This window comes from Pseudophryne corroboree, chromosome 6 (genome assembly GCF_028390025.1).
Source record: "Pseudophryne corroboree isolate aPseCor3 chromosome 6, aPseCor3.hap2, whole genome shotgun sequence".
Taxonomy (NCBI): Eukaryota; Metazoa; Chordata; class Amphibia; order Anura; family Myobatrachidae; genus Pseudophryne; species Pseudophryne corroboree.
In genome coordinates this window covers 306,225,610-306,249,541 of record NC_086449.1, presented here as the reverse complement: position 1 = coordinate 306,249,541, position 23,932 = coordinate 306,225,610, and the positions used below count along the sequence as shown (strand labels likewise).

The 23,932-nt window shown below is 42.9% G+C and overlaps 1 protein-coding gene across 3 annotated transcripts in view; it reads left to right on the top strand.

Moving 5' to 3' along the window:
* Window positions 1-23,932, top strand: part of THSD4 (thrombospondin type 1 domain containing 4) — a 1,279,073-nt gene that overhangs the window by 90,439 nt on the left and 1,164,702 nt on the right. For all 3 annotated transcript variants that reach the window (XM_063926205.1, XM_063926204.1, XM_063926206.1), the window contains exon 2: window positions 4,154-4,277. In XM_063926205.1, coding sequence (XP_063782275.1) covers window positions 4,249-4,277 — 29 coding nt within the window. In that variant the 5' untranslated portion in view covers window positions 4,154-4,248. The remainder of the gene's footprint in view (window positions 1-4,153; window positions 4,278-23,932) is intronic.

Genomic DNA, 23,932 nt, shown 5'->3' with positions numbered 1-23,932 from the left:
TTAAAAGTGCAGGATAGGATGAGGATGAAATTAGGCTAAATGAGAAAAGTGAGGGGACAGCAGCAGGGGGTTATAGGAGATCAGAAAGGAATGGCTGGTGACGGGGACATGGGGGGGGGGTGATTACAGGAGAAAAGAGGAATAGCTGGGAGGAAGGACAACAGAAGGGAGGTTACAGGACAACGGAGGGGAATAGCTTGGGGGTGGGTGGAGAACTATACTGTAAGTAGGGAAAAGAGGGAGCTTTAGGACAGAACAGGATGTACAGTAGGAAATAGCACATTTGGAAGGTGGTGTGAGAGTCACAGATGAAAAAACATGTAGCCGCTGGTGCTCAGGTGTGCCGGAAGAAAATACCGCAGGTGTGGAGCTGCATACCAAGTTCAGCAGACCAATAAGGAACAGGATAAGCTGACAGTGCTGGAACATATGCAACCAATGGTCTTGAGGTTAGTGTGTGTCTATGTGAATGTATTCAGTTAGTTTATTTTTTTATTTCATTAGATCTTACACTGTCTGTCTGTCTGTCTATTGCCCTTATTTATCAATAAGTGATAAATTTCACTTTGAGTGATAAATTGCACCAGCCAGTCAGCTCCTAACTTCCATGTCACAGGCTGTGTTTGAAAAATGACAGGAGCTGATTGGCTGGTGCAATTTATCACTCAGAGTGAAATGTATCACTCATTGATAAATAAGGGTCTATCTATCTATCTATCTATCTATCTATCTATCTATCTATCTATCTATCTATCTATCTATCTATTATAAGCCCATAGGGCCCCCGCTTTCTTAAGTGCCTCAAGCCCCCTGAAGGCTCAATCTGGCTATATGTAAGCCGTGACGTGATATCATGATGACACGTTGTGTATACAGAGAGGGGAGCACTGTTTGAGGTCTAATGATGCCTAACAAACCTCTTAACTTTTTGCCAAACTTATTTTCTTAAATAAATGCATCTTATTTTGTTTATATTGTAATACTATTTAGTCACTACTTTGTCACTCACATACAACAAAACTCCTGTAAAGACCCTTGGGGGAAAAAATAACACTGAACCATCAGTTACGTAGAAAGAAGTAAAGCAGCTATACCTTCTAATTTGTTTTAAATGACATCTGTAAATGCAGGTTAACTTTCTAATAACACACAGGAAAGGTATCTATAGAATGTCAGCATTCAAAAATATTCTGGTAGGTTAATTGGCTCCCAATAAATATTAACCCTAGCATGAAGGTGTGTGGTGTCAGTGGCGTAAGTTTGTCCCAGTTGCCCGGAGGCAAGATAAATATTGGTGCCCCCCTATTTCCTATATTAAGATAAGTGTGTGTGTGTGTGTGTGTGTGTGTGTGTGTGTGGAGTGTTCTGAAAAAAATGTATATACTGTATTTATACATTTAATTGTCTTTTATTTTAAATCACACATTTCTTAGCAGTCATACCCAGGATTAGAACCCATTACCTGTTACACTAACAGCAGACACTTTACTGATGGAGTTATTTGCTCCTGTAGAGAAAGCATGAGAATTCTAACTATATGAAGTTACGTGTAATTGTCCGAGAAGTATCTCATATTTCCTATACAGGGGCAACAGCTTCATCAGTAAGGTGGCTGCTTCCAGTGTAATAGGTTGTGGTTTCTAATCCTGGGTATGACACTTGTAAAATGTGTATATTCAGTATAATAAAGAGGGTGTGATTTGCAGCTATCAATTAACTTAATTCAATTCAATGGTGTCACAGAATGGGAGGAGAGGTGCCCCCCTTCAGAGCAGGAGCCCGGCGGCAGATGACTCCGTTGCCTCCCAGAGTTCTGCCTCTGTGTGGTGTGCATGTGGTAGGAATATAGATTGTAAGCTCCACTGGGGCAGGGATTGATGTGAATGGGCAAATATTCTCTGTAAAGCGCTGCGTAATATGTGTGTGCTATATAAATAACTGGTAATAAATAATAAATATGCCATACAATAAATGCCTCGGTGTCTGCTTGCTAGAACAGGACGTGTTTGTTTAGTGGTTTCAATGTTTTCTTCATTATTCTTTCTTTTTCAGGATATCTCTTCCTCCTCCTTAATATTCCTAACATTCACATTTTGTATTTGCGATGATGTTTTTCACATCACATTCTCACTGCAGTGAAGATGTTCAGCAACTATTGCTGCCTGCTCACATTACCCCTAATTGTGCATCTATTCATTAGATTAAGCCAAGCTTTGACAACCATTTCCCTGCCCAAATTGTCGGTCTGTTAACCCTTTATTTTTTGTGCTTGCAGAAAAAGACCATGGATATTTGTTTTAGTATAGTATGGTACGTTTTGATGCAAAATATGGAAGAAAAGCATAAAGCTTTGTAAAATAGTATTTGAGATACTTTTAATGGAATTCAATATTTAGGCCAGTGAATGCACTATATAGTTTGGTTAACAGTGTGAGACTAAAGTATCAAGGCATGCTCTTCTGTATTCAGCAAGAACTGTGATAACTTTATTACCTGGGTATACGCATATGCCACGCAATGGCTGGTGTTTTTGAAGGTTAACAGGACTGGCTCTGGGTATAGGCATCCTAGGCATTTGCTTGAGGTGACCTAGCACCAGAGGGTACACTCAGGGGCAGGTTGGGCAGAGGCCGCTACCCTAACGGAACAAGAGTATAATCACGGCTCCAGGTGAGTTTGAACAGTGGTGCCAAGAGTAGGGGAGGGTACTATTTGCCCAGGCTTGTTAGAAGGGTCCGGGTCCCGCAGCCATCCCCCCTTCATTGCAGACAGTGGCATCCAGGAGAGAGAGAGATAGGGGACACTCTGCTTTGTGCTGTGCTGGAGAGAGAGCCAGCTGCAGAAGCAGTAGTTTAGGTGTTTTTTTTTCTAGCTATCAATGATCTTAATTTGGTCAAATTATGTTCCCAGAAAAATCTGTATTTTTATTCAGCATCAGACTGGCTCACGAAAAAGTCACGTGAGGTCATGACGAAGCGCGCCAGGACATCTCCATCCTTCTTACGGACGGCTCTCTGGCATCCATACACCACGGAGAGAGTTCTTGGACACCGATGGTGTCCATCATGGGATCCCGCTACGAGCACCTTCCGCTGTTAATACGGACCTGTATATTGAATAAACACCAAGCGGTAGGAGCAATTATCATTCAGGCCCGCAATTGAGCTCACTCATTACGGCTATTAGCCTCGGAGACTCCAGCCGCCGCAAACATGGAGGTGCAGTCCGAATGAGCTCCTAGTGTCATGAGTAATCTGCAAATCCATCTGCAACTTGTGCTGCACGTGTTAACGGTTAACAGCGGTCCAGATACCAGCAGGAGTCAGTACCCCGTGAGTATCAACACCCGAGGACGCTCGGGTCCGGGGTTTAAGCCTATCCTGCTAAGACTGCATACTGCTCGATACAACTGGATACATTGTATCTGCGGGCTTATAATTGCTACATAGTTACTCAAACAGTACCTCCAGTGGTGTCAATTTAAACATTGTGTTCGATTAAGTGACTGTTACCTCCAAATAGATGCTACAGAGATTCATTAATGGATTTTCAAACAGCTTAAAACAATCCTGAATAGCTGTATGTATGTATGTATGTATGTATGTGTGTGTGTGTATATATATATATGTATAAAAAAATTTTTTTTAAGTAAAAACCGCCAGCTTCAGATATACTTAATTGATTATTTTTAATTCCTTCACTGATATTAGTGTGTGTAATATTTTATGTATATGTTATGTGTATGGATTTAACTTTGAATCTCATATTAAATGATTATTTTTACACTATCGGCTCTTTGTATATGATCTTAATGAGTCTTTAATTTTTGTCGGTTCCAATATATTAGGGGTAAACACGGCCCCTATATAGAGGCGAACGTGTGCTCACCATCTCATAACTCATAATATAAAAATTGTCTGTACTTTAGACCTTAAGGTGTGGATTGAACTAATAATCTCTAGCTCGCAGGCGCTTCAAAATTTTGTATTGTTGGCTCACGAATGGCCTACCAGGAGAATGACAGACACCAATGTGTTTAGTATTTTTACACTGGTATTTTCACTCTTATTTTAGTGTATTTTGGGGATAACTGTGCAGGTTCAATGCACTTGATAGATTTGTCTAAATTTGATATATGTTTTTTTTGTTCCAGGTTGGAATTCCTTTTCATTATCGGGAGAACAAAACGACACTATCCACGTTCAGGAAGCCTATTCACACTTGAGTGATTCTTCATTTCCTAGGAACATGGTTGACAGTTTGATTGTATCTTTACGGTGAGTTGTTCAGCATTATTGCTGTGGACTTGTTATTCTAGTACTTTTGTTTGTTGAGTAATGGTGCATGACTTCAAATACATTACACAAGTCACACTTCCAAAAACCTTGCAAATATAATTTCATTAGAGCTGTGTTTTTTTCGTCAGGGACGTGCTGTGAGCTTAATAGCCCAGGAGGCGCTGGCTAACACCAGAACCAGATTTACATGCAATATATGAGCCAAAGCGTACATCTGGGCATTATACACGGGTGCAGCAGTATTAACGCAGAGATGCTTTGTACAGTCAAAACTCTGGCACAAATGTTAGTATGACAGGAAAGGCTCTACCTCACTTGCCTCACCCCACTGCATCTCTCTCTCTCTCTCTCTCTCTCTCTCTCTCTCTCTCTATATATATATAATATATATGGGTGGTATTCATGTGACCGCCGGTCAGCTGACCGACAGTCACATGACCTCCTCCGTGAGCCCGACGGCTCACTATCCCGATGGTCGGCATGCCGACCAACAGGGACTATTTCCACTCGTGGGTGTCCACGACACCCATAGAGTGGAAATAGAACCCGTGACGACCGCAGGTCGCCACTGAGCCCGCAAGGGGCTTGCTGCACTCGCCCCTCCCCGCCGGGATCCCGGCGTCGGTATGCTGCCGGAACCCGGCGTCGGTAAGCTGTACTACACCCGCTAATAGTGGTCTTCTGTAGCCTTCTGTTAACTGCATTTTCCAACATGGCAGATAACTATATGATGAGTTCCAAACTGATCATTATCAGACACGCTGCTATTTTTCCTGTCACAAACAAAGATATCAGACTTAGGAACATATCGCCCACTGATATTAAAGAAAGGGCTGGTACTGAACCCCTTGTCTGGTTCAGCACATGCACCATGATAAACCATTTGTTACTCCCAGTGCATGAGTGGATGAAGTGTCACTAAGGCTATGTACACACTAGGACGTCTTGCCAAGATGCAATGTTGCCCGCGGGGCTGCCGGCATTGGCAAGTGCATACACACTTGCTGATGCCGGCAGCGACGAATGGCGTCAAGGGGGTGGGGGCGTGTGTGTGTGTTGAGGGTAGCGAGGGCCATGCTGCATTCAGCAGTGATGTCGCCCGCATGCAGATCTGACGGAGAATGTTGCTGAAAATGTGTGAGTGCGCGCACAGTCAGCGACATAGTGCATATACACTGGATGCTATTGTGAATGATGTGTCCAAATCAGGTACATCGTACACAATATTGTCTCGTGTGTACACACCCTCAGTATATGCAGTTCCCCCATCCTCCTGCCCCTGCTCTGATGCCAAGCCAAGGTGTACTGGCACTCAACCTCCTGTTGCAGTTAATGGGCTTACACTGGGGCAGATTTAGCAATGAGTGATATTCATGTTGACACTCACTATCAATGTTAAATGGTACAGAAAGAGTTGTGGTGGTGTGGACTAGATGGCGCTATCGCTCAAGCTTTGATGGTGAATATGAGAGTGCTCAAAAAAATACTTAGCTGTGCCGTCTCCGGACGCAAAGTCAAGGGTGTTCAATGTTCAATTGTTGATAAAGAGCTCAACCGTGTTAAAAAAAATAGGAAAATGAAACAGAAGTATACAATGTGTAGTATTGTCGCGTGAAACAAAATGAGGCAATAACGTAGTCTACGGTTTTTGCCGATAGGCTAGTAGGCTACATTAGGCAATGTGAATGGTCAGAGAATTGGTGATCTTTTTAAACCAACAAATTGAGACAGTGTTCTCATATAAACACACCTGACTTACAAAAAGACAGGTGTTGACATGCCCATAAAGGTATCTTTTCAAGATGTGACGTGCTCTTTATCAATTGGTGGTTGAAGACCAGGATCTAAATGGTATCTGCTATTGTGAGAGAGGGGCGTACCTAACACTCACGTGAGGGACGGTCGATATCCTCATATAGCGGTTTCTTTCAAGGACATCGTTCCAAAGGGGTTATCATGGAACGATGTCCTTGAAAGAAACCGCTACCATTCACATTGCCTAGTGAAGCCTACTAGACTATCGGCAAAAACCGTAGACTACGTTATTGCCTCATTTTGTTTCACGCGACAATACTACACATTGTATACTTCTGTTTCATTTTCCTATTTTTTTAACACGGTTGAGCTCTCTATCAACAATTGAACATTGAACACCCTTGACTTTCCGTCCGGAGATGGCACAGCTAAGTATTTTTTTGAGCACTCTCATATTCACCATCACCGCTTGAGCGATAGCGCCATCTAGTCCACACCACCACAACTCTTTCTGTTCCACTTTTGAACTACCTGGGATAAGTCCACCGTTGGACCAAGAAGGCAGCAATCGGTTTACTAGAAGCGCCATTAAGGATTTCACCCTCCCTTTTTCAATGTTAAATGGTGCTCCGGCTGCTTTTTGGAGTAGTTGTCCTTGCACTGGGGCAATGCTAAATTGATCTGGAATAGGCCCCTTAATAAGAAACTTTCTGCCATCTATTATTATTATTATTATTATTATTATTATCCTTTATTTATATGGTGCCACAAGGGTTCCGCAGCGCCCAATCCTATATATAATGTATTGCTTAATGAAGTATAAATGAGCAGAATTTAATTTCTTGGATATTTCAATACTTCTGTACCTTAATAAGGGTCATTTATAACAGACAGAAGTGCGGGACAGATTGTGTAATGGTTAGCATTCACCATGGCCTCAGTGGTGTGGAGTTTATACATTCTCACCATGTGGGTTTCCTCCCACAATCCAAAAATGTCATATTAGGTTATTTGGCTCCCAACAACAACAAAACTTATCAAAGTGTGTGTGTGTATGTGTTTACATGTGGTAGGGAATATAGGGTGTAAGCTCCATTGTGGCAGGGGCTGATGTAAATGGCTAAATGTTCTCTGTAAAGCGCTGCAAAATATGTATGCGCTATATATATAACTGTTAATAAATAAAAATAAAATAAGTTTGTTTCCTTTATGCATTTACATTCAGCAGACATTTAGGTACTAATTTATAATCTGCATCATTTTGCCCAATGAATTGGTAGGTCTGTGATGAGACTGAGATAACTTACTGTATGTGCATTCCACGTACTGATGTGCAGAATTATGTCTAGGAACTATGGGGTCTATTTTAGTAAGCCATGGATGGAGGTAACGTGAACTGAGATAAAGTACCAGCCAATCAGCTCCTAACTGCTATGTCAAAGGCTGGTTTTGAAAAATGACAGTTAAGCGCTGATTGGCTGGTACTTTATCGCCGTCCACTTTACCTCCATCCAAGGCCTAGTAAATAGACCCCTTTGTTTCTTGGCTTCAGACCATATTACAGCATTCTAATTTTAAAAAGAAAGTTTACAGTAATCTTTGCTTTATAAGTAGCTATTATAGACTCAAAGAGTAAATTCAAGTCCCTTCCTATATATGTTTCCTTTGGTAATATACACTATACCTGAGTGTATATTACTGTACCTGCATCTGCTACTGGAGTGGGAAGGGGACCACATGTACTGTGCAGTCTTTTGCATACATCTGGCTACCACCACCACCACCACCGTATCTTATTTCCGGCATCTATGGGTAATACGACACTAGTGCAAATACTAGTACAATTTACTGGTGATTTCAAACCCAGTGATGGTGGGCAAATAATGCATGAGCGATACCACTACATAAGGAAACATGCCAGTACAGATACTGTTATGCATACCCAGGTACTGTGTCTCATTAATGGCAACTGATAGGAAGGGACTTTTTTTTAACAGTAAATTATTAGAAACTATAGCCATGTCCAAATATATATATATATATAATTTTAGAGATGAGCAAGTTCGGTTCCCAGAGAACTGAACCCCACTGAACTTCATGTTCCAAGCCAGGATCCAAGCTCAGCTCAGGACTTCCTGCCAGATTCGGAAACCAGAACGAGGCAAAACGTCAACATCCCGCTGTCAGGTTCTCGCGGGTTTTGGATTCCATATAAACAGCCGCGTGTTGTCACTATTTTCATTTGGACTTGGAGAGTGAGGGAGACAAACTTCTGTCTCTCTGTGGGTGGTGGTGTCGGGTGGGGTCAGTGTGTGCTCTGTATGGGTGCTGCTCCTGTCACTGTGGTGTACCAGTACTGTTAGGGGTGCTGTCTTGGCTGTCACTGGTGTTTCATGTGCTGTTAGGGGTGCTGCAGCTGTACATGGGTGTTTCTGTCTTTGCTGTCACTGTGTTATACAGGGGGCAAGGGCACTGCCCTCCTGTATGCTGTAAAAATTCAGGGGTGTTGTTGTTAAAATAAAAGCACACTGGTCCTGTATGCTGTGAAAATACAGGGGTGCTGGCCCAATCTTGTATGCTGCAAAAATTCATGGGTGCCTCTGTTGTTAAAATAAAAGCACACTGGTTCTGTATGCTGTAAAAATACAGGGGTGCTGCTGTTAAACTAATATTACACTGGCCCTGTATGCTGTCAAAATTCATGGGTGCAGTTGTTAAAATAAAAGCGCACTGGCCCTGTATGCTGTGAAAATACAGGGGTGCTGGCCCAGTCATGTATGCTGTAATAATTCAGGGGACCGTCTGTTGATCAAATAAAAGCACACTGGTCCTGTATGCTGTAAAAATTCAGGGGTGCTGCTGTTAAAATAAAAGCACACTGGTCCAGTATGCTATAAGAATACAGGGGTGCTGTGAAAATAAAGGGGCATTGTTCTGTGTGCTGTAATAATAAAGAGGTGCTGTCCTGTGAAATGGAGAACAACAATTTGGAGGAAAAAATAGTGAAAGATCAGGAACCATTTCCAGTTACTAGTACTAGTGCTGAAGCTGCTGAAGCCACCAATTCCAACAATGGAATTCCATCAACGTAGTCTGCTAAGGCCGATGCCCAATGTCATAGAGAGCATGTAAAATCCAAGAAGCAAAAATTAATAATCAGAAAAAATGATCTGATGAGAAACGTAAAATTGGCAATATGCCATTCACGACACGAATATGTTTGACTGGTGGCTCAGCTTCTCATGAGGATAGAAGCCCTCCTTCCTCTCGAAAAATAAAAAAAACTAAGCTTGTTAAAGCACAGGAAAAAACAACTGTGCATTCAGAGATATCACAAATCCCAAAGCAGAGTCTAAGTGTATCCGCGGTTGCGCTGTCTAGGTCTGACCTTCCCAAGAATGTATGGAAAGAGGAGGCTCCTACCACCATTTGTATACCCCCTGCAAGTGCTGGGAGCAGCACCTCCAGTCCAGTTGCTGAAATTTAGATTGAGCTATACACCAGGATCAGGAGGATATTGGTGTAGCTGGCGCTGAGGAGGAAGTTGCCGATGATGATTCTGATAGTGATGTGGTTTGTTTGAAAAAGGCACCAGTGAAGACAGTTGTTGTCCATGGGATGAGAGAGCTCATTGTCATGCCTGAGCAAAATACCAAAAAAGCCACCTTTTTGGTGTGGAATTATTTCTCCACAAATCCGGACAACAGGTGTCCAGCCATGTGTTGCCTTTGTCAATCCATAATAAGTAGGGGTAAGGATGTTAACCATTGAGGAACATCCTCCCTTATACGTCACCTGCAGCGCATTCATCAGATGTCATTGTTAAGTTCAGAAATTTTGGGTAAGAGAGTAAGCAGTCCACGGAGTGGACAAGTCTCAACTACTTCAAAGCTCGTGGAGAAATGCGCTATAACTTGACATTGTTTTTCCCAATTCTAACCCCTCGATGTAAAAGGTCACCATCCCATGCATCACAATAGGAAGGATTGTCAGGAAAGTGATCGTGCAACAAAATTTTATATATACTCAAAATTACATGTGTAGGCTCAGCAGACTGGGAACATATTTTTTTGAAAGGCATGAGATCTCTATCAAATCTAGATATTCCTCCTAGAAAGGAGATAAAATGATGATTCTGGAGATAACACTAATAGTCTTTTTTTAAATAGGTTGTCAGTCTCGTATATCTCTGAAAATGATTTAATCATACTATTCGTAATCAAATGAGTTAGTTTGGTTATGCCTGCCCTCTTCCAATTGGAGGCAGTCTTTCCTGTCAATCCCGATGGAACGCCAGGGTTATTTAGGAAGGGCATAAGTGGAGACATTACCAAAGAAATTCCCGGTTTATATCGTATCGCCTTCAACAATGCTAAGGTGGGACCTACGGTTGGGTGTGTGAGCTCCTTATTTTTGGAAGTCATGGGACAGCTTGTAAATTTAAATTGGAGGTAATATTTGCAGTGACCATGGGTAGTTGTTGGCCACCTTGGGTTTTACGTTGGAATAAATTACAGTGCTTGAATCTAGGTTTCCGACCTCCCAATACAAAATGGCTTATAGCTTTATGAGCTTCCGAGAGGAATTGGGGTGGGAGTTTTAAAGGTATTGTTTAAAGTAGGTATAACAGTCTGGGGACTATTTTCATTTTTACTATATTTATACGTCCCAACCAAGAGAACCTCTGTATTAGCCATTTCGCTAGCTCTTGTCGCAACTTCAGTAGAAGAGGCATGTGGTTGAGTGCAACTGTCTTATAAAGGGATGAGGGAATTAGTATGCCCAAATATTTTATATGGGAAGGGTGCCATGTAAATGGAAACGAGGCTGTCAATGCAGAAACCGTAGTCCTAGGTATAGTAATGTTCAATGCCGTAGGTACTGAATCATTATTTTTAAAATTCGATAATTTACCAAAGCGTGTAAATTCTTCCATAAGATTCGGAAGAGAGATGACTGGATTAGATATAACCGCAAGTAGATTGTCTGCAAATAGAGCCAGGCAATGATTAGTATCTCCAACTTCCAGGCCGGTAATATTGGGATTTTTCCTTATTGCCCTCGCCAAGGCTTCCATACATAAAACAAATACTAGAGGTGAGAGTGGGCAGCCCTGGCGAGTGCCATTAGAAAAGTTTTATTTGTTTCAGAAAGCATTCCATTTACTCTAACCTGAGCTAATGGAGCCCGATACAATGAGAGAATTCTATGCAAAAATGCCTCGCCCAGGCCCAGTCGTCTCAGGATCGCTGTCATAAAGGACCAATCTACCCGATCAAAGGCCTTTTCTGCGTCAATGGAGAGGAGCATCATCTCAACTTTTGTTGATTGTGCGTAATCTACCAAATCAATTATTTTAATGGTATTGTCCCTCGCCTCTCTCCCCGGAACAAACACGACCTGATCTGTGTGAATAATATTCGGTAAGAGTGGTCAGAGACGATTGTCCATGAGTTTTGCATATAATTTAACATTGATGTTTAATAAAGAAATTGGTCTATAAATTGACGGGAGTGAAGCACCTTTACCTTCTTTTGGGATAATGGTAATATGGGCTCCAAGGGACTGATCAGAAGAATGGGACTTCAGGGTTATGGCATTACATGCCTGTAACAAAAGAGGGACAAGTTTGTCCTGAAAGGCTTTATAATAGGAAATAGGGAAGCCATCAGTACCCGGGCTTTTATCTGTCGGGGATGACTTCAAGGCTGACAAATGTTCACCCTCCGTGAAGGGCTCCTCAAGAGCCTGTGTAACTTCCTCAGGGAGTGTAGGAATCTCAGTATTGTTTAGAAAATTATTTTTCTCATCCTTATGTGTCTGTTGTTCAAACATTGGGTGTGCCGAAGTCAGATTATATCATTCTGAATAATAAGTGTGGAAGATACTGGCAATCTCTCTAACAGTGACTTGGGGGGTACCCGTGGAATCTATAAGTGTAGATATGTAAGTGAGTGCCGGTATCTCCAAAACATCACTCAATCTAATATGTCTAGCAAAAAGTATAGCAACTCCTCTGGCTTTGGCACTTGAAAAGTTGTTAAAGAATCCCAGAGGAAAATTATGTGAACAGAGACCCGGGGAAGCGCCTTTCTTGAAATGTGTTTCCTGTAAAAACATCACCTCTGCTTTATCTGTGTGTAAGGTATTGCAAGAGATGGGATCTCTTTATCTCTTTTCAGGTATATTAAGACATTTTACATATTATGAAAGTAAATTCAAACTAGCCATCAGGAGCTAAAAGGAGGAGAAATTTCTGATAGACTAGCCACCCATCAATAAGTATTCCCCTACATACAATTGTGTCAGTACTTACTTGCTGAGCAACAAGGAGAAATGGGAAAGGTGGGGAAACACAGGGGGGGGGGGGGGGGGGAAGGGGACAACAAACAGAAATATATAAGTATGCACATACCATGAGAAATCAGAAAGTCATGAAATATCTAAATCTGCAGTGTGGTATCATGTAATCATAATAAACGCAAGAAAAGTCAAACAAAAATACTCTGCACAGAAAGTCATGGAGTTATAAAATAACCCATGGTCAAAACATTTACAGCAGAGAGTGGGGGTTTGAAGGGTACTAGTGGACATGACTAATATAATCTTCAAGAAGAGCAAAAAGCATGGTGTTAAGAACATGTTAAATATATGCCTAGGTACGAGTGTTACATGTAGCGACCTAAACACAAAAATAAAAGAACCCCTATGCATGATGGTTATGAAAAACAGAAGGAACTACATTATGCTAGTATCATGTTAAGTGATATAAATTGCATAATAAGAACATGTCAAACAGTTTTATCCTATTACTATTATCTGAGGATCAGAAACCCAGAGAAGGGATACTCAAAACATGTACACATTTAATCGACAGTGTTTAGTAAGGGATATGCGGTGGTACCATAGACTTTTTTGATCAGGTAGCTTCAGATGCCTCTTCTATCGGAGCAGCATGGACACGTATTCTGGAATTACGGACCTTGTGCCATGTCTCCTTACGAGGTTGAAATGATGTGGGCAGTACAAGAGGGTCCAACCAGTTTGGGAGCGCAGCTGATGGAATTCCCAGTGAGGAACATAACTTCGGCACATCCTCATATTCCTGAAGCGTGTAGAAAGTTCCCTTATGTAATACCTGAATGCTTAGGGGGTATCGCCAGCAGAATCTAATTTCATGCTTCTTGAGTTCCTTAGTAAGAGGTCTCAGGAGATGTCTCTGTTGCAGGGTGGACCACGAAAGATCCTGAAAGACTTGTAACTGATGAACATTAAATTAAATCTCTGATGCTTGTCTCGACTTTTTCAGTATCTCCTCTTTGATTTGAAAGTAATGGAGACGACATATAACATCGCAAGGTCTTTCCGTGGGGGCACCTTTAGGACGAAGGGCCCTATGTGCCCTGTCGAATATGATCTGAGAGTCTGGTGAAGCATTTAATAAGTCGTTAAATACTGTAGTCAAGGCATCAACTATTCCCTAGGTTGGGACGTCTTCGGGCAGCCCTTTAATCCTCAAATTGTTTCTCCTACCTCTATTATCAATATCCTCGATTCTGCGTTTCATTTCGATAAATGAACGAGACTGACGTGCAATAAGATTGTGTATATTTGCAAATTTAGTGTCCATCTCTTCCTTAAATTCCTCTAACATGACCATTCTGTCCGCCACCAGGGTGAGGTCATTTTCTATGGTAATACGAGCCTAAATGGAATCAACTGGATGTCAATAATGGGGATGATGGAGCAGATAAGGCAGGGTTGGAGGTGGAAGTCCCGAATAAGGTAGGAAAGGCCTCTGTGGTAGAAAGCTTTGCAGACTTCTTGGAGCTGCAACGTCTCGGCATGAAGTAGGAAAACAGAGCTCAGAGCCAGGACTTGTGGAAGAAATAAATCGTAAATGGCTAGGCACAATTTAAGAAGCGTCACATCACACGTTCCCCTTCAAGTGCTCTAATCCTATCATATAGGCAAGAAGAATCCCATTATTGCTCCAATTGGCGGTGAATGACACAAGGATGACAATATCACAAAAATAAGGCATGAGGTAGTGACGTAGATAATCAGGAAAGATTAAAGCTTCATGCTGATGTGGATCAGACTTGCAGTAAGGTAAGATTGACAAAGCTCACCACTAGATGGAGTCACAGCTTCATTCAGCATATACAATAAACAGGAAAGCATGCAAGACAGTATTCTGCGAGAAGTACAAGTCAACAATACTGCAGTAATATAAATCCTTCCCAGGGCTTGTCAGTTTAGTTGTGGTAATGAGGGAACTGATATAAGAGAGGAAGCAGCAAATACTGTAAGTGTTCGAAGGGGGATATCATATGTGAGCTGCAGCTTCAGCATACAGACTCACCTTCCACGATCACCAGGTGACGCCAGGTATTGCTCATAGATCTCACACAGGTGCAGGGCGTCTCTAATAAACTGTGCAGGGCAGTGTTATTGCCACCCTTGTCAGGGTGATGCAGCTAGAAACTGGAAAGAGACGCTTCCTAGATGGGTGCTGAAGTGCTGGAGAGGCACAGGCACCACTCGGCTCCTATGCTATGCAACGGCTCTCACTAGCGGTCCTGGGGTGGCGGAGATCAGCAGTAAGCTGCTGGCAGCAGGGCTCTGCTGCAGGAGGGGATCCATGAGAGGCTTCACCAGCAGTATTCCCGGTCCCTCACTTCTGGTAGTCCCTGGAAGCTGCAAGATTCACTGGAGCCCCCAGCTTATGATGTGCAGGGAGGCCTTAGTGTGTAGAAGGGTCAGCAACTCCTCGCCCAAACCACACCAACAGATACAGAGCAGCAAGGCAAAAAGGGGGGGAGATGTTGCCTGCAAATAGCCACGTCTCGTCTAGTACTTATTAGTAAATATGGTCAGGAGCTCATGTGAGGAACTTCTCACCACAATGCCGGTCAGGCCACATTCCCCAGAGCACTACATTTTGGCCATCATGCTCGATCCTAGGTTAAAAAGCCTACGTTGTATCTCTCTTTCCGGCAGACACAAGTCTGCAGAGGTTCAAAGACCTGCTTATGAAAAAATTGTCAACTCAAGTGGAACGTGACCTGTCAACAGCTCCTCCTTCATTTTCTCCTGCAACTGGGGCTGCGAGGAAAAGGATAACATTTCCGAGCCTACCCACTGGTGGTGATGCAGGGCAGTCAGGAGCATGCATTGACATCTGGTCCAGACTGAGGGAGCTGTCAACAATTACTGACATGTCCATTGTCACTGCATATGATGCTGTCACCATTGAAAGAATGGTGGAGGATTATATGGATGACAGCATCCAGATGGGCATGTCAGACAGTCCGTATGTATACTGGCAGGAAAAAGAGGCAATTTGGAGGCCCTTGCACAAACTGGCTTTATTTTACCTAAGTTGCCCCCCCTCCAGTGTGTACTCTGAATGAGTGTTTAGTGCAGCCGATAACCTTGTCAGCGATCGGCGTAGGAGGTTACTTCTACATAAAATGGAGAAGATGATGTTCATCAAAATTAATTATAAATTCTTTTGGGAAGAGCTTTATCAGCAATTGCCTTCAGAAAGTACACAGGGACCAGTGATGGTGGATTCCAGTGGAGACTAATTAATACTCTGTGAGGATGAGGATGTACACATTGAAAGGGGTGAGGAATTGGAGGATGAGGATGACATCTTGCCTCTGTAGAGACAGTTTGTGCAAGGAGAGATGAATCGCTTCTTTTTTGGTGTGGGGATTAATTGCTTCTTTTTTTGTGTGGGACCAAACAAACCAATCATTTCAGCCAGTCACTGAAATGATTGGTTTGTTAAAGTGTGCATGTCCTGTTTATACAACATAAGGATAATTCCATCTTGCACCTCTTTTTTAATTTGCATTATGTGCTCTTTGGGGCCTAATTTTTAAAACTGCCATCCTGTCTGCCACTGCAGTGCCACTCCTAGATGGGCCAGGTGTTTGTGCCGCCCTCTTGTGTCGCTTAGCTTAGTCATCCAGCGACCTTGCTGCAACCTTTTGGCCTAATAACAATATTGTGAGGTGTTCAGAATAGACTATGAGTGAAGATGAATTTTATTGAGGTTAATAATACCGTAGGATCAAAATTACCCCCAAATTCTGTGATTTTAGCTGTTTTTTTTTTTTTTAAATTATCCAGATCCAAAACCAAAACCCGAAAGAGTAGTTTTGCCAAAACCAATCGAGATCAAAAACATGAGCAGCGATCCAGAACCAAAACCAAAACACAAAACCCGAAAAGTATCCACCACACATCTCTAATAAATAAATATGAGGAAGGGGATACGTCCCCGAAACGTAACCTGCACTTTAATAAATAGCACGCCCGGAGGGGTGGCTTTTATGCACATTACAAGCCTGTGAGTGCCGCCTTCTTTCCAGTGTTTATATTATGGTGGGTCTGCAAACCCACAAGGAGGGCACCGCAGCAAGCAAATAGCATTTAGAGTGCCGTGGCTTACACAAAATATATAAATCTCTCTCTCTATATCTATATCTATATCTCTATCTATCTATCTATCTATCTATCTATCTATCTATCTATCTATCTATCTATCTATCTATCTTCTACGTTTCGGTTTTAATTAACCTTAGTCAGGAATAACGAATTAACAAAAGGCCTTACCTTAAATACATGCCAACAAACATCATGTGCCATTCACCAGTAGTGAACAATTACCGGATATCCGATGATGTCAGCATGTATATGTCACGGTTCGGGTAACTGGTCGTCATTTCTTACCAGTCAAGTGTCTTCTGAGGTTGGCTCTGCATTCCAGGGTCGGGTTCCAGCTGTGTTGCTGATGTATATATTCTGCTTTGCTTCACTGTTGGCCCGCAACGCTGTTACAGTGCCCTTCTCAGTATACTTGTCAGGTCCCAGAATGGCATTCTCACCCCGCCGTGACCGCCACAGCCGTGCCTGTGCTTTCAGTGTGCAGAGAGCCGGGTGTGACGTCTCATGCTCACTGCGGTCTCTGTCACTGTCCTTGTGGCCTTGCTGTGCGGGTGAACAGGTGTGGCGTCTCCTGCTCGCCTCAATCTCCATTGCTGCCGGTCTTGTGCCTTCAGTGTGCAGAGAGCTGGGTATGACGTCTTCTGCCCATTGCGGTCTCTGCCACTGTCCCTGTGGTCTGGCTGTGCAAATGGGTAGTGTGACATCTCCTGCCTGCCGCGGCCTCCGCCGCCATTGATGTTGTTTTCCACATAGATTTCCCCAAGCTGACTTTCCTCCAAGTGATTACATGGGCGCAGCCATGTTGGTTCTGGTCACATGCTGTTGTTTCCTTCAATCCTCTGCACTACAGAACTCTGCTTAATTGATAAACCAATGCCTGCATCCCAGCAGGTATAAATATCCTGTTTCAGAGCTGGAGGATTGTCAGTGCTTCAGTTGACATCCCAGTGATTCAAGTGTCTCCTCATTGTGGTTGTTCCTGTCTTCAATACTCCACTAGAGACTCGCACCAGTCCTACTCCTCATGGTGCAGCCTGACTCTGCAGTGGCTCATCATTGCACCCTGCTTCTGGCAGATTACTAAACACCGGCTTCCAGCATTTCAGCTTCCAGCGGTGCCCTGTCTCTGTTCTACATCGATGCCCTGCCATCGTTCTCCAGTAATCTGCGATCCCAAGCATCACCTGTGATATTCCTTCGCTCCCTAGCTACATTAGTGCACTCCAGCACTTCCACTACAGCTATTCAGTTGGACCAGTCCCATCTAGTAAAACCCGGCAGTTTACAACACAGTCACCAGCTTCTGCATTACCTCAGCTGGCCAGTTCCTGTTTCCAATCCGCTTCTTAGCGCATAGGTGTTGGTAAAGGACATACCACCTCCAGGTCCTTTAAGACTGTCTCCTGATTGTACCACACCTAGAGACTTCCTAATGCACTTCCAGGAACTGTGACTTGTTATCTTTTGTATACCATACTGCAAACTGCCAATACACCTGTTTGAGCTGTGTTCTTAATAAAATCCGTTGAACCTATCTTTAGTTGTCGTGGTCACACCTTCGGGCACTGGTACTGCAGGTCCACACGCATGTCCAGGAGTCTTATCTTACCTCCCAGGTTTAAGTACATCTCAGCCCCTACAACTGAGGCTTCCCATAGTCAGCACCAGCCCTCAGTTGTGAGGTTCCGGAATCAAACAATTTGTGTACCCATCACAATGGTAACTGAAAACAATAGAGGAAGCGGCTAAGACGCCAATTTATCATAATACAAGACATCACAAAGTTCTAAATACCAAAGCAGCGGTTGTGACAACTATATGATACAGAGTCTAAAAAAGGAACAATCAGATGAAACTATTAAAAGATAGATATTCATTCAAACCAAATGGATGGATTGTGTTTAAATTATATATGCATCTTGTCTCTCTTTGCAGTAATACTTTGTCACGATTACCCCCTGTCTTATCATCAGGGACCATGTCTATAATCTTATATATCAGGGATGCTAAATTATGTCTCATATCTCTAAAATGTTTGGCGACCGGTTGGTCTATCTCTTTCCCTTCCAGTGTCATTCTAATAGTGCTCAGATGCTGAGCCATATATTCACGGAATTGCTGTGACATTATCCTAATATAATATAAGCCACAGGGACAGCATATAAAATATACTACGTACCTAGAGGTACAAGTTAGATTTTGTTTAATCAGTATTCTTCTACCGGTATGCGGATGAGCAAAGGAATTACCTATCTCCATATATGTGCAGGTTGTACATCCTAGGCATCTGTAAACCCCTGGTTTCTTAGTAAGAAAATGCTGTGCCGATGGAGTCGCTCCGGCCTATGCTAATTTGTTTGTTTGGGGTGGAGGACAGATTGTTCTTTGGTGAGCAACACTATAATAAGAACATCTGTTTCTTCACCCGATACATAGATGATTTGTTTATTATATGGCAAGGTTCCAGAGATTAATTTATTGTTATGATGGAGGAAATAAATACAGAAGACAAAATAAGGGTTGGAAGGGAATGTTTTTGGTCACATTTATTGCATTGAACACATATAGGATTAATTAATGTATGTGATACACTGCAGATAATTTCTAAACTGAGTGGCTTTCAGCGCTGTACATTCCCTTCCAACCCCTATTTTGTTAGTATCAGTTCACAGGTGTTGGTGGACACCTGGGAGTGGAATTGAGCAGCTGATTGTAAGCGCTGTGAGGGGAACATATTTTCTTGTTGTTCTGTTTGAAATACAGAAGACGTTAACATCAAGTTTACTTTTGACATTCAAGCAGAGTGTATACAATTTTTAGATGTAATAGTTAAAAGAAGCTCTGAGGGACTTAAGACATCCCTATATAGCAAACCCACAGATTGCAACAATCTGCTTGCCTCCTCTAGTTTTCATCCACCTCCCCTAAAACGGGGATTGCCCTATTCTCAATTTTTGAAAGTTCATAGACTCTGCACTGATGCAGAGGATGAGGTGCAACAGATGGATGCGACGAGACTCCGTTTCTTGCAACGTGGGTACTCTAACAAATTGCTTTTAGAAGCTATGCACAAAGCAATGTCAATGCCAAAACATTCTGCAGACATTCGTGATTGCAATAGGACATCTGGGTTAACAATTATTCTACTGCTACTTCAACTATTTCTAATGCTGCTAAATGTTTTTGGCCTGTAATACAAAGTGATAAGGATTTACCCTCTATAAAGAATAAACGTTTATTGCCTTGCCACAGAAGCGGCCACAACATCAAAGATTTTATTGTTCATACTGAAATCTCTAAATTAAAATCTCCATCGGCACAGCATTTTCTAACTAAGAAACCAGGGGTTTACAGATGCCTAGGATGTACAACCTGCACATATATGGAGATAGGTAATTCCTTTGCTCATCCGCATACCGGTAGAAGAATACCGATTAAATAAATTCTAACTTGTACCTCTAGGTACGTAGTATATTTTATATGCTGTCCTGTGGCTTATATTATATTGGTAAAGCTTAAATGACTTGAAAGAACAATAAATTCACCAAAAAGTCCACCGGCGCTAATTCCTCATATTGGTCTCTGTTACAATATTACCAAAATTGATGGTCTACAGAACAAGTAGACAATATCGCTTTTTCCTGAGCGGGTATCTCCCATATGGATAATTCTTCCAATGTGATGTTATTTCTTTCCCACAATTTCCATATATAAGAGAGAGAAATTTCTTCAATGTGTAATATTGTTTATTCAAATAAAGATAAAATTTTAAAACATAAACAGAGGTTGGTCTCTCACCATTTGATTAGGTCTACAATAAATGGTAGAATAAACAGCATTAAAGTCAAACCGCATACACCAAGCGTCCCTGGAACATGTCGTCCGTTTAGATGTTAGGTAAGAGTGGTCCCCCTGAGAATGGATCCTCCTGGCTAATGCGTTTCAACACCAGAATGATGTCTTTTCAAGGCATATGGAGGAATAGCACATAGAACAGATATTTATACCCCTAAATTAGCCCATTAGGGCTAAACCTATTTCCAGACATAGATTGCCTGTCCATTCTAAATCTACTACATATATACAAAAAGGCCAATCCCGAAGATCCTTCCAGATTTTCCAGTTACCCCTCAGCTGATAAGCATTTGCCATTCATCAGAATGTATCATGGACTGGAACCAGAAGCTATCTTTAATTGTCCCGCTGTATGCGAGTCCCTAAAAACAAAGTTTCTCCTCTAAATGGTCCCACTACAGTGCCATAAGCCGGCACAATGTCATCCCGCAGCCGGAAGTCCCACATGGTGGTGGCCAATGCCGGAAGATCTCCCCAGTCGTCCTGCTGTACACACGTCCCCAGAAACAAAGCCACTCCTCTGAATGGTCCCGCCACTGGAAGTCCACATACACCATCGTACCACAGTTAAAGGTCTTGTGTAGCTGGAATAATCATCGGAAGTCATACAAGCGGCTCATTATCTCTCATACTCAGCAATATCCTCATATAAGGAAGTCGCCATTTTGGAATAGTTTCCCTTGTAAATAAATATGAAGCCACCATTTTGTTGAAGACCAAATATAAAAATATAAAATATAACAAGTTAAAACAGGTTAAAAATAGAACTGATTATACTAAACCATAAATACTTAAAAATTTATAAGAACAATTTTAGCTCAAAGTCCTTATTTAACCAGAGGGGACACGGGTCTTGTAATTATAGACATAGTCATTTCATTTCGATGTGGCGCGTCTATAGGATGTAAACATGTCAAAAACAATTTTGGAATGAAGATTATAGAATTGAAGATCATACGAGCAATGTCATATATGGCATGGAATGCTCATAATAAATTTTATATAGGAAGAACCAGTAGACCTTTTAAGACCTGTATAGGGGAACATTTAAGAAATATAAAAAAAGTATGGACACTCATGCTCTCTCATCGCACTTTAAAGAAATGCATCACTGTGATGTAGGACATATAAAAAAAATTTACGGGTTAAAGAGGATTGTAGGAGATCTAAGGGGATATGATATTGCCCAAAAATTAGAGCGAAATTAAATGACTATGATCTATAATTACAAGACCCTTGTCCCCCTCTGGTTGAAATAAGGACTTTGAGCTAAAACGGTTCTTATAAACTTTCAAGTATTTATGGTTTAGTATAATCAGTTCTATTTTTAACCTTTTTTTAACTTGTTATATTTTATATTTTTATATTTGCTCTTAAATAAAATGGTGGCTTCGTATTTATTTACAAGGGAAACTATTCCAAAATGGAGACTTCCTTATATGAGGACATTGCTGAGTATCTCCTATATAATTGCCCTGTGACTCTGTGCCTGGACCTCTAACGCTGGGCGTGGCTATGAGCTCTCATTGGGTTTGCAGCAGGTCTATCACACCCAGTCCACAGCTGATTGGGCGAGAAACACCCTCCCACACAGCTTACATCCAATGGGAGGCTCTGCCCTTTGCCTGCTGTGTTTTCACAGAGTAGGATTAGCAATGGGACTGATGGAGCTCCAGCTCCAGCCCCACACCCCAAAATAGTCCCACTGCATCTGCAGCTACATACCCTCCAACAATCTACACATAAACATTGCTACAAATCTCAAAAGGGGGCGTGACCACAGGTACAGCTGCGTGACCACGCCCCTTTTCCTATACTTTCAATGGAAGCTTGGAGAGTCAAAAATCGGTACAGACCATAAAAGAAAGGTCCTGTACCTGCCAAAAAGGTGCAGCTGGAGGGTATGCCACTGCATCTTCTGCAGCAAGTCTCTGCGCTGTAGATAGGACGCTGCAGTAAAAGGATGTTTTTTCCCCTATGTCCTGCTGCCAGTCCGCCTGCCCCCTCCGCCATCAACAATCCCGACTCCCTAGCCGCGGCGCAGGTGGAACAAAAGCTGTTGTGGCCACCGGCATAGATGTGTATGAAAGCGGCACAGCGGAAGGCTTTCATAGCCCTCCCTGCGCCGCATACACTCTGAGCCCCGGAGCCTCCTCTGCGTGTGATGTCACAGAAGTGCCTCCTCGCCACAGCCGCGCCCAGATCCCCAGAGGCCCTGACTCCGCAACACAGCACCCGGGCTGCGGGACTGGAATCCCTGAGATGGCTAATATAATGGATAGAGTGGGTGATATCGCGGAAGGTAATGTATGGACGCTGAATCAATGTAAAAGGTGACAGTGCTGTGCAGTACAGTGGGTGTTCAGTCAGGGCCGGTCCTACGGTGTTCGGCGCCCCCCTGCAATTTATAAATTTGCACCCTCGCATACTTTACAAACGCACAGCGCACATAATACCCCCTGTAGTAGAGACACTTACACATGTAACGCCCCTGAACCAGAGACGCTTACACATGTAACACCCCCTGAACCAGTGACGCTTACACATGTCACGCCCCCCTGTACCAGTGATGCTTACACAAGTAACACCCCCTGTAGCAGTGACGCTTACACACGTAATGCCTCCTGTTTCAGTGATGCTTACACACGTAACGCCCCATGTTCCAGTGCCGCTTACACACGTAACGCCCCATGTACCAGTGCCGCTTACACACGTAACGCCCCCGTACCAGTGCTGCTTACACATGTAATGCCCCCCTGTTCCAGTGCCACTTACACACGTAACACCCCCTGTACCAGTGCCGCTTACACACGTAACGCCCCCTCTACCAGTGACGCTTACACACGTAACGCCCCCTGTTCCAGTGCCGCTTACACACTAACGCCCCCTGTACCAGTGACGCTTACACATGTAACACCCCCTGTACCAGTGCTGCTTACACAAGTAATGCCCCCTGTACCAGTGCCGCTTACACAAGTAATGCCCCCTGTACCAGTGCCGCTTAGACACGTAACGCCTCCTGTACCAGTGCCACTTACACATGTAACGCCCCCTGTACCAGTGCTGCTTACACAAGTAACGCCCCCTGTACCAGTGCCGCTTACACAAGTAACACCCCCTGTAGCAGTGACGCTTACACACATTATGCAGCAGTCACACATACACACACATAGTCACATACACACACAACAGACACACACACACATATATATATATATATATTCAAACACACACACATACATACTGTACATACATTACACACATACACAGTCACACATATATAGAGTATACACAGTCACACATATATACAGTATACAATATACAGTATACACTGTATATACACACACTCACTCTCTTTCCAGACACTTACCTCATGAAGTCTGGCTGGCCGAAGCTGTAGCAGCTCATCCTCCTGCTGCAGCATGGTCCTGTGTAGCTCCGCCCCTTATTCCTATCTAGCTCTGCCCCCTTTGGCTCCTGTCCGGCCACTGAATATCACACAGGGGAGGGGTGAGGAGGCTTTGTGTTGCCGACGCCGAGGGGGAGAGGAGCTTTTGTGCTGC